General features: G+C 35.1%; 2 protein-coding genes across 4 annotated transcripts in view; one reads left to right on the forward strand and one right to left on the reverse strand.

Moving 5' to 3' along the window:
• LOC128026060 (ADP-ribose glycohydrolase MACROD1) overlaps positions 1-5,151 on the reverse strand; it is a 517,908-nt gene extending 512,757 nt beyond the window's left edge. For all 3 annotated transcript variants that reach the window (XM_052612789.1, XM_052612788.1, XM_052612790.1), the window contains exons 1-2: positions 4,934-5,151; positions 1,883-1,987 (exon numbers count right to left, since the gene is read on the reverse strand). In XM_052612789.1, the coding sequence (XP_052468749.1) occupies positions 1,883-1,987; positions 4,934-4,970 (142 nt within the window). In that variant the 5' untranslated portion in view covers positions 4,971-5,151. The remainder of the gene's footprint in view (positions 1-1,882; positions 1,988-4,933) is intronic.
• A 3,328-nt stretch (positions 5,152-8,479) lies between these two features.
• LOC128026063 (MAD2L1-binding protein) lies at positions 8,480-10,747 on the forward strand. The gene is made up of 3 exons (XM_052612795.1): positions 8,480-8,868; positions 9,505-9,782; positions 9,874-10,747. Exons 1-3 carry the CDS (start codon positions 8,514-8,516, stop codon positions 10,402-10,404), a joined length of 1,164 nt encoding a protein of 387 aa, XP_052468755.1. The 5' UTR covers positions 8,480-8,513; the 3' UTR covers positions 10,405-10,747.
• Positions 10,748-12,125: the final 1,378 nt, after the last annotated feature.

Below are 12,125 nucleotides of genomic sequence, written 5' to 3' on the forward strand. Positions count from 1 at the left end.
TTTCTGTATGAAACATCTCTCCCACTGTGCCTCAGGGGAAAAAAGCCAAGTAATTCATGCTCGCCTGGATTTTTTGCATTCAGACGAACAAGATGAATAACACTGAAAAGTAAATGCAGAGAAAAATTTCTTCAAGGAAATAAAAACAATAAAATGCGATCTTCATTTACTCACCATTGTGCAGTTTCAACCCTGACTGACTTCTGTTTGAGATCGCTTTTACATGAGGCTTCAAAAAGCACACATAGCATCATAAAAAGCTAGTACTACACAAATCTTCTGAAGTCACTGGTAGCTTTGTTTGTGAAGTGTAAAAGTGTGAAGTGTGAGAATGTAAATCATCATTCACTGAAACATTTGCCACATTTATGAGAGGAGTGCAAATGTCTGATCTGTGAAAAAAAAAAAAGAAATAAAAAAACCTTTTCTTGAGTTCAATTAATCTGTTGATCCACCGGTTCACACAAAATATAAGGGTTAGGCTTGAGGGTAGGTACATGACGACAGATTTTTCTTATTTGGGTGATATATGTCTTTAAAATCATTCCTGGTCTTTTATGGCCAGTTGTATAAACTCAGCCTTTATGTTTAAATTGAGTTTTAAAAACTAGTCTGACAAACGAATACATTCATTCAGACTTTTTTTGTTCAGATGTATGAATTTCTAAGGGGCTGTGAACACATAGCGGGTCTTTGCTTCTAAAAATGCAAGATGCAGTGGTCAGGAATGATTATTAAAAAGCTCAGCACAGAATGCCTCTTCTGCCACGCTGCTAAAAATTAAATAGTTGCCATGCTAACTTGCTACTGTAAACAAAATCTTGCAACATGCCCCACCTCTAGGGTCTTCTAATTGGCAGCACAACTATAGTCATCCATAAATAAGCTATGATTTTCTGAGCTGTCAGGGTCACACTGACCCATGTGTCCTTTCCCTTCAAAAGGGCAGCAAGTCACTTGCATGCAGAGTGATTATCATGTCTGCAGGCAGAGAAGGGCATGAAACAACCAGTACCTTCTTGCAGAATGACAATGCAACTTTAATATAACATAATATGCTCTTTTTGTTTTGGCCAAGACACATAAACTTCTGTTCAAAAGTTCAGGGTGGTTAAGATGTTGACCTAGGCTGCACTTGTTTGATTAAAAATGTAGCAGAAACAGTAATATTGTGATTTATTATTACAATGAACTTGTATCACCAATAAACAAATAACATACATACATACATACATACATACACATATACATATATATACACATACATACATATATATACATACATATATATATATACACATGCATATATATGTATATATATATATATATATATATATATATATATATACACATACATACATACATACATACATATATATATATATATATATATATATATATATATATATATATATATATATTTTTTTTTTTTTTAAAGTAATTTATTACTTTGATTGCAAAGAAGAATTAACAGCTTCATTACTCCAATCTTTAGTGCCACATGATCCTTCAAAAATTATTCTAATATACTGATTTGGTGCTCAAGAAACGCTTTTTTATTTTTGAAAACATTTGTGCGGTTTGTTATATTTTTGGAAATCTTGATACTTTTTTTTCAGGATTCTTCCAGTTCAAAATAAGTTCAAAATAACAGCATTTACTTGAAAATGAAATATTTTGTAACAGTATAAATGTCTTAACTGTCACTTTAGATCAATTGAACACATCCTTGCTAAAAAAAAAAAAATCTTAATCTTAGTTCAAAACAGGTGAAGTGTGTAATTTCTTCACCACTAAACAAACTGCAAATCATTTTCAAGCAGCTTTACCAAGTCTGCCATTGCTCAAAAAACAAATAAGTCAGAAAAGCATTGAGAATTACCTGTGTTATTGTCATGGTTTGCCCAGGTGGGAATCTTGTCCAGTGGCACATAGTTTCCCCGATAATCTTTGCGCCTATCCTCTAAACCAAGACTGAGTAAGTGCTCTGTAAAAAAAAAAAGAAACAATACTGTCATAGGAGACAGACAGACAAGAGCATGTCTTGTGAAGCAAAGCTAATCAGTTTGAATTTGCAGGGTTCATAAAAGAACATCTGCGACTAGCTCTATGCATCATGTCAGAGTGGTACTCTTTGGTGTGGTAATTGCGGCAGCCATGAATGTGTGTGAGAAAGAAGAGACAAGCTAATGAGGGTACACTGTTCAGCATACAGCTGCAGGCCTGACATGGAACCAGACTGTGTGTGATCTGTTCCAACTCATGTACACGGACAATACAATTCAGTAATTTCATCATTTTTATGTGGCCAAAATTTGAGAACTTGCGTTTAAATAAAGTTTAGTTTGCAAAAGACTAAAGTTTACACAGTTGGTTTCTCATTACAGTCTAAATTATCCTCCTTTTATTCTTCATCCACAGCTTGACAACTTTCTTTCTTAGGCTTTAGTTTCACTTTTGTTTTGTCCCATTAATGCAACCTTTGTTGGCACTAAGTGACAAAACTCCTTACTAAAGTTTCATGGAATAGAAGAGATGGTTAAAAAAAAACTTCCAATAATTCTGTATTTCAAAAGAAAAGAACATTAACTTTGAAAAAAAAGGTTTTATTTGTGTTTCTTGTTTTTATCATAATCCAAGAATTCTAGAAAACGTTGTATTTTAACTTATTAAAACTACCTTGGTACTGACTGAATATGAAAATGAAATCAGAAATACACAAAACAAAGAAATTAGTAACTAAAATGAAACATTTGTTATTTCTAGAAATCGGTCCAGTATACAATAGGGAAAATATTTATTTGATCCAGTGGTGATTTTGTAAGTTTTCCCACTGAAATTAAAATCCAATTCTAACCTTTATATAATGCCTTTTTTTTTTCTTTTTTTTTTTGGTATTCAGTCTCTATACATTAAAATAAACCTACCATAAAAATGACAGGCCTTTCATTTCTTTGTAAGTGGGTGATCTTACAAAATCAGCAGGGGATCAAATAAATATTTAAAATAAATTGTAAAAATATAACAAGCTCTAAGAGGTTCCAAAAAAATTTTTTTTTGTTTTTGTTTTTGTTTTTTTTTTCAAGAAAAATTAAACTCTACCTTTATATTTTTTATATAAACCTGCTCTGATGTGCCCCTGCCGACACTACTGATTTTTCAAGCTGACTGGCCCTACATCTGCCTTTTCAACCATTTTTTTTTTTCGTTTTTATCATCCTGCACTCCCTATTGCTACACGAATGAAGATCTGTTTCACAAAGTGAAATGAGTGCAATGTGTACTTGCAATTTTAACCTGTTAACTGTCACTCACGTTTTTGAAGATAGACGTGAATGTACATGATATAAACCTACATTTTTATAATTCATGACTGAAAACATTTTGTAACATGATTTTGATGTGCCATTTACATGGTAATGCAATGTCTGATTTTAAAATGGGTTTTAAAGGATGAATTTTGAGATTTTATGTTTTCAAGTGATATATAGCTTCTGATGATTTCTAAAATGTGATAGAGAAAAAGGCAACGAGGAAGTCTTTTTTTTAAACAAAGGTCAAAGCTCCTTTTGTAATGTAGATTTCTGAGGGTGCACTTTTGTCATAAAGTGATCTATTACTTTTCCTACATAATTTTTAACAAAATATATTGGTATAATATATATTTGGGAGTCTTAGACCTTTCCAACGATATATAGTTTGTCAAGATTAGATTAAATTTGATTGTAATATAGTATAGTCAACGTAGGCGTCCCGTATACAGGACGGGGTGACAATTAACAGGTTAAAATAGCAAAAAAGCCTACAAACTGGATTCATTTCATCAAGTCATCATCAAAAGATATTATAACACAAGTACCTGAAGTTTGTTCACTGCAATGCACTGCATTACTCTTAAATCATAACACACCAGCTCTTATCATATACATGCATTTGATTTATGATAGAAGACCATTAATGTGTGTCGAGTAGCATCACGGTCAACCTAATAATTAACAGTCCTGCAACTTCATAGGACACATCATAACCATACTTCACTGGAGGCCAAATTTTCAACAATCAATAAACTGTATTGTCATGAACTTCAGGTAATGTCAAGAACAGGAGGCAGTGCTTGTGCACTTCAAAATATTAAAAGTAATTGTGTTTTAATAATAAAGTGTCTCTGTTGTAAAGCAAAATCATAAATGTCCCCAGGTGAAAACAAGCTAAATTACGATGTTAAACAATGCAGAACGGTCAAACACACTATCAAAGTTGCATTATACCATCCTGTTCCCTGAAAGCAAATTTCTAGGAAAGTTTATCTCCAACTCTGCTCAAACACACCTGATCCAACTAATTTTTTAGCAGTATGCTTACCGTTTTAGACAACATGTCTAGAACTAAACTACTTATGAAGGTGGATATCCAGGACCAAGATCTAGCAAAAGTGCATGCATGCCTGGAATTAATTTCTTTAAATGTTAAAATAACAGATCTTTTAATTCGTAGTTAAGCTGATGCATTTATAAAAACCTGCCTCACATGGAGTCAAGTGGTCGTAGTTCATGTAAAGCACCAGGTTGGGGATTTTATTTTATCATAAGGCGTTTCACTGTGTCAATCAAACCTGTACATGTTCCAATTCATTTAAAAAAGTTTAAACACCAATTAATGCATTTATATTTGCATTTTAACACATTTCTAACGGTGAACACATAAGGGCCTTGATCCCAGCATCACTCACGGATGCTCCACCTGCATCTGAAGGTGTGCATCTGTCCATGCTGTTGATTCAAGAGGCAGAGCGTCTATAAGACGAAATTTCTCCCCCCGTGCGTGCATGGACCCCAGGTTAAAGCCGGTGGATGTCAAGTCCCAAACTGACACTACTGTTATGAATCCTGTATTTAAATGAAAGAGACACGATCAGAGTCCAAGAGAAACTTACCTTTCTCCGCTCTCCATTCCTTTTTCTTTTTGCTCATGGTGCCGTGGTGTGAGGGCTTCTGGTAAATGGTTTTTGAGTTAAGCAACCCCAGGCTCACAGAGAAATGCGCGCTGAAACTCGAGAGAAATTCAAAGAGCTCCTGTAGCGTGTTGCCTCACCTGAGAAACTGTCAAATTGTAGTTAGTGGGGAGACTGTGCGGTGATGCAACCTACCTTAATGTTATTAGTGGAGGCTGCGTGGGAAATGGCGCTCGGCTATTGGTCGGCTCGTACGCGGAAGCGGTGTTGCGATTGGATGGTTTCATGGGCCAGTCCGCCAAAACGCGCATACGCTTGACGTGCGCTAGGTTGAGCGTCAAAGCGTTGTAGTCCTGGTAGGGTAGCAACCGCGGGGAGCGAGTGAAAGAGTGTGGTAACGGTGATGTGCAACTTTATCAATACACTTTTGACCTATAATCTATCTATCTAGCTATTTATCTAGCAAAGTATATGTGCGCTTTTTTAAACAAAATACACAAAATACAAAGAGTTTTGTTATATATTTGTGATGTGTAAATCTATAATAATCTTAAATTCATTTATCAAAATACCGTCTGTAAACGATGGCGATGGAACTTTTGTTCTTTAGCGTTTTGATCCATATTCATTTGTAATGTAACTTTTATCATTACCGGAACAGTGGATCTTAATAAATTTCCAGTGATTATAAAAGTTACCAGTTAAGACAAAAAATATTTTAATTATAATTAACATTACAATGTGTACAAAACCATATTTAATCGCTCAAAAATCGGAAAATTCTTGTTTATTTTTATGTAGCTGTCAACCTGAGGCGTTGCTGCTTAGTGTGCAATATTTGCAGACCAATATTCCACAGTCATTCTTTCAGTGAGTGCCTTTGTGTCGCCGGAAGGAAAAAACTAACTAAACAATAATTCATAACTGCAAGTTTGTCACGTATAATACACCAAACAATCATGATCTGGCAAAAGAAATTCAAATTTCATTAGACGAATATGTGAAGTGGAGCGGTCATTTTACGTTCTTATACATAAATCGGTAGAGCGATCTGGATCTGCGAATTGTCTCATTTTATAAATCAGATCACATCACTGAGAAACTGGATGCTAAATGACTACAAAATCACTGCACAGTACCGTGCATCTGCATAAGTCGCAATAATTGTAATCAGTATTAAATTAATTTTTATTATATTTATGTAGGCCTATATACTGTTTAGTATTTAATGAAATAATTAATAATGAAGCCCAAGTGCCACTTACAGGCCTATTATTTGAAGTAGGCTAGCGAAATTGTGACGTGAAAGGGTTATATTATATTTACAATTACATTTACATTTAGCAGACACTTTTATCCAAAGCGACTTACAGATGAGGACAGTGGAAGCAATCAAAAACAACAAGTGCTATAACAAGTCTCAGTTAACACAGTACACGTAGCATGTATTTATAGCATATATTTTATTTATATATATTATTTATTAAAGGGTATTATTAAAGGAATTTATTATATTACCATTTTTTATAATTATGCAGCATTATGAAAGTGTCTTATGGTCATCAAGCCTGCATTTATTTGATCAAAAATAAAGAAAAAAATATAGTAAATTGTACTGTAATTGTAATTGTATTGTTTCTTAAATTTGATCAATACGTTACAATAATAAGACAGTATATGATTGTTACTATTCAATTAAAATCAGTATCAACAAGCTCCATCTTTCCACTGCAGAGGAAACACAGAAGCTGCATCGAAAGTGCCATTTAGATGTATTTACTCAGACTGTTTAATGAAGATTTGAGGTTCTGATAAGTTGAGCCACTGATGTCACATGGACTGTTTTACCTTACTTTGTTTATGGACCTGGGAATATTACATTTGCATTGCTGTCTATAGGAGGGTCAAATAACTCTCATATTTCATAAAAAAATATCTTAATTTGTGTTCTGAAAATAAACGAAGGTCTAATGGGTTTGGAACGACATGAGGGTGAGTAATTAATGACAGAATTAAAATTTTGGGGTTAACCATCCTTTAAAACCTTATTTTGACGTTCTAATCATTATCACCTTGTTAAAAACAATATTTTATTTCATATTATCAGTAAATATTTAATTAAGAAAAAAAGTTTAATTGACAAAACACGATTTAAAGTCTTTGAAGTAGTGATGGGATTTATGGCTCTTTGAGGGGATCCGGATCTTCGCGATCCGTTCCTTTCAAAGAGCCGTTCAAAAGAATGGCTCTTTTGGCTCTTTTTAAATATTTAGTCAGTTTTAAGAAGCCAGCTTGGGAGCATCTCAGTTTATCCTGGAAATAATCACTGGGAGGTATTATGAGGTGAGATTTGTAGTCAAATAATTAAAGCTCAGATATCACACACCAATATCCGAGTTTGAATTATTCTGAAATATTGATTATTACCTCATTTCTCATGTGTGGACTATATTCCATAGGGTTGCACAAATCCCTCTGCTTAGACAGTGACAGCATTATTTTGATTTACCTTTAGTACAAAGTGTGTGTGTGTGTGTGTGTGTGTGTGTGTGTGTGTGTGTGTGTGTGTGTGTAAAACTACGTTGAATTATGTTATTCATACAATACCTACTCACAAATAAACATAAAAAACAAAGCCGGCTGCAATGAATTTCTGTGCAAAACAGCTTTTACTACAAACACTTCCACACAAGAACATTGTTATCACACAAGAACATTTTGATAGAAAACTATTTTTTTTTTAAAGTAGATAAAATTAGAATAAATAAAATGGAAATGTCTACATACTACATACTATTACTACTGTAAACTTTGCAAATAGGACATCAGCCCCTTCAAGTCAATGAACAATAACAAAGTGGGCTGCAATGAATGTCTGTGGAAAACAGCTTTTAGTGAAAAATTTCTATACAAGTACAGTATCACAAAAGAACATTTTTAATGACTTTAAAATAAGTTTTAAATGAACACAAAATGCAATGTAAATGCATGCACAACTAATAACTAATATCATCACGCTATAAAGGGTTGGCCTGCGCTGGGTGCGCCCCTCCCCCTATAACTGTTCTGTCTCCTGGAGGAGCTCATTTGTATGAATCTGTGTGAAACACGCATAGGAAAAAAGAACGATAGAAAGAACGGCTCCTCTCCAGTCGCGACTCGGCTCCCATCGTTCATGTTTATGAGCCGTTCAAAAGAATCGATTCGTTCGCGAACGTCACAACTCTACTTTGAAGTCATGACAGAATCTGACAGACCCAACGATAACCTAATAATATTTCGTCAAAAATGAGCCAAGAATCAGGATTAGGCTATATGAAAAGAAATCAACCTGCAGAGGGCGTCATTCGCCGCTTTGCTTAAGTTTCGAAGAGAGAACAAATCTAATAAAAAGACTGGAAAAATTGCTTAGCTATTAAAAATAAACAAATCTGTATCCTCAAAAAATCTGTATTATTTCAAAAAACGTAAAATAAAAATGCAGGCACGGGACTCTTATTAGATTTCCGGTTCCCGTGTTTCCCATGATGCCGTGCCCGGTGGGCAAACTCAAACAGTAGAAATGGAAGAGGGATCGAAGAAGAGAGAGTTCGAGCGTGCAAACATGACCGTCATCAAACATAGCAAAACCAACGAAGTTTCTAACAGCAGCTACAACACAATTATCCACACCGATCAGTGTACATCTCACGAAGAAGAATCAAAGGTTTCATCTGAGGGAGAGAAGGAGAGGAACATTTTGTGCCAGGTCGATAATCCTGAACCCTCCGGTAAATCTAAGGTGGAAAATTTGTACCTGCTGGACAACATTGGTGAGACAGAGAGAGACGGGGAGCCCTTAAACCCATCAGTGGACAAAGAAAATAGAAACAGCCCCGAACATGCGAGAACAGAACATAGAGCTGACGATCATGATGGTAAGTACTGGCAAATGGTTAACGTAGATTTCCTATCGACTTCTCAATAGTAATAGTAATAAGAAGTTTATCACAAATGAGAAGTCTAAAGAATATAAACTTATCGTTTGTGTGTGTGTGTGTTTCACGGTCCTATGGTCATGATCGAGTGACAAAATGGCATTTTAATGGTTTTGCTTTACTTTCACTTTCTGTAAATAATTATAAGTAAACCATCTGCTAAATGTCGGCTTCTGGAAATTGATGAAAGTAATTTACATGATTTTTCAAGTACATGTTTTAAGCTGTTCGAGTCTCTTAATTGTATATTGTAATGAAAATAATGCAATTGAACACTTTACATTGGTTGTAGCTGTATATGGTAATGTATGGTGAAACGAATTTTCTTTTAAGCAGGCAGATGTTAGCTTTTGAAACTTGCAGTACAGATTAAAAAGTATGTCTTTGTAGTATGTATGCCCACAGCATCACGCGAAAAAAAATATTATTGTACAGAACTTATTTATATAACCATTAATAATTTTCCATCTGGACAAAAAAAAAGTGTCATCATTTATCTCATTGATGTTTGCTACTTTAGTCTGTGCCTCTTAAAAAAAATCTCTGAATTTTTGATTCCACTGTTTTTATTTCAAGGTTGCCAACAGATGGAGGCTTTGGCCAGTTCTTCTTGCAGTCAGAGGGATTGTGAATCTAATGGAGTGTCTGCAAACCACATTGATGATGAGGAAATATTCAGGAGAGCAAGAGAAGAAGGACGAGTGAATGCTGTCTTTCCCGGCCGTATCACCCAGGATGGTTGCTGTAGATTTGTTTGTGAGCTTCTGAAGTGTGTTCTTTACCAGCGGCAGCAGATGCCCATGACATATGACCAAATGGTGTTCTTCCAGAAACAGCAGCATAATGCCACTCAGGTATTACAGAAGACCTCATTTGATTAAATATACCTAACCTTAATGTATAAATCTAATAAAGTTTGACGTAATTGTGCTGCCTTTCTCACAGACAGTGGACACGATAATTCGACGGTCTGTAAAGCCATCTGAGGGCTTGGATTGGCGTCGGTGCCAGCGGACGTTGCAGGAGCTTGATGAAGTGCTGGCCCACCTAGAAGCACTGTTCTCTCTTAGCCGAGTTCCTCGTGTGCTTTTCATGCTGGGTGGGTCTACCATCATTCCCTCGGAGTTGTATGAGGTGAACATGGAAGCGGTGGCCGTAGGGGCCGGGGAAAACAGCTTAAGGACCTCAACCTGTCTAAGACAGCTTTTCCGCATGTTGTTCGTGGCTGACCTGTTGTCAGAGACCAAGTCTGTGCGCCTCGTGACTACCACGGTCATGGCTCTGGGTCACCGGGATTGTGGCGTGACTGGGTTCAAGCCCAAAATGGATTTTAAAGTTCCCACAAAAGTGAAAAGGCAAGTCATCTCTATAGCCAGTGATTTGTCTCTCACTGGGGAGTTACAAAAAAGTAAAAGAGATCTGGAGGACTATATATGGTTTCAAGCCCCTGTCACAGTGAAAGGTTTATGTAAATAAGGGAATAAAGAGTAGCAGATTTCAGGGAATGTTAAAATACAGACCACTCCATTCTCAGGGACCACTTCTGTGTGACTCACCAGTAGTATATGGGCTGTTGTTTTATTTGTATTTTTTTTTATTCACAAATTCTTAATTTAAATTTAAAACCTCAGATTTTTTTTATCCCATGTTTACATTGTCATCAGCTAGTCTATATATTTTACATTATTAATTTTACTGAATATTTCTGTGATGTTTCTAATGTTAAATAATATTGACTGCTACTCACTCCAAGACCATTTGTACCAGTTTGTATGTCAGCATGAATTAAAACCAACTGCTAGATGGCAGCTTCTGAAAACTGATGCATGTAAATGATTTAATTTACTTCAGTATAATGAATGATGTGTTTTAGGCTCTTTAATTCTATCAGTACCGTATTTTTCGGACTATAAGTCACACTTTTTTCATAGTTTGGCTTGTCCTGCAACTTATTTATCAAAATTAATTTGACATGAACCGAGAGAAATGAACAAAGAGAAATAAACTAATAGAATACATTACCGTCTCCAGCCACGTCTCTATGCTGCTCAGTGCTCCTGTAAGTCTGTCTACCACTGAAAACAGAGCGCCCTGTAGACGGTAATGTTTTCTCTTGGTTCCTGGTTCTAAATAAGTCCAGTGCGATTTATGGTTTTTTTTCCTCATCATGACATAGTTTTGGACTGATGTGATTTATAGTCCGAAAAATACGGTATATATTTTCTCCGAAATACTGCATTTTAACACTTCCAGTTGGTGCTGTATCTTTGTACTGTTTGTTTTAATTTGCATTTCAATTAATTTACCAAAGAACATTCAATCTTGAGGACAGGGTTCAATAAATCTGGGTGAAATAGTGCAAATTGATGATTTGATCATGTATGCTTAAAGATTATTTTTATCAGGCAGTTTCAAAAATGTTTACTGATTTGAACAGTACAGGAGTTTTTATGTTCATCAGGAAAAAAATGTACAAAATTATATTGTAATTATTTATATAACTTAACTTGGGTCATTGAAAAATCTCAACTTTCCTAAATGTTGAGCCTTGCATTTCCAACTGAACAAACTTCAGATTGTTGCATGCACTAATGAGAGCAATGCGTTATTTTCTTAAATAAAGCTGTCATTTGTGGCTTTTGCTCTCCACTTCCTCCACAATTTGAATGATGTCTTGAGCTATCAGGGTTTTTCAAAGTCAGCAATGTGTCCCCTTTGGGGCATGAGAAGAATTATATTTGTTTTATTTTAAATATATTTACATGATTACATATAAGATCAGAGTTAAAGTAAACATTTAGATGAAGTATGAGTATTTACGGAGACCCTAAAGGGATACGGTGGTGGAAAAAATACAAGATTGGATTTTTGGGCAAAACATCTGTGAGCGTTCAGGGGTTTGTTGCAACCCTTTTTACAGTGGTTTTAAATAATGATGTAAACTTCTGCCTGGTATCAAGTCTATTGTTGTAAAATAATCATGGAAAATCTAAAGAAGGAAACTGAAGGGACAGTCCCCTTTTCCTTAACTTTTGCAAATAACATTGATCAGTTCAGAGGTAAGAATCAATCACTGGGCAACATCACACAATGCATTGATTAAATATACTGATTATAAAAAACTGACAAAAGATTTAACAGCTGTTACTTAAAAATAAGGAAAAGCCAAAGATTCTGTAAGAGTTGCAGTGAATGAG

Source organism: Carassius gibelio, chromosome A13 (assembly GCF_023724105.1).
Source record: "Carassius gibelio isolate Cgi1373 ecotype wild population from Czech Republic chromosome A13, carGib1.2-hapl.c, whole genome shotgun sequence".
In the NCBI taxonomy this organism is placed as follows: domain Eukaryota; kingdom Metazoa; phylum Chordata; class Actinopteri; order Cypriniformes; family Cyprinidae; genus Carassius; species Carassius gibelio.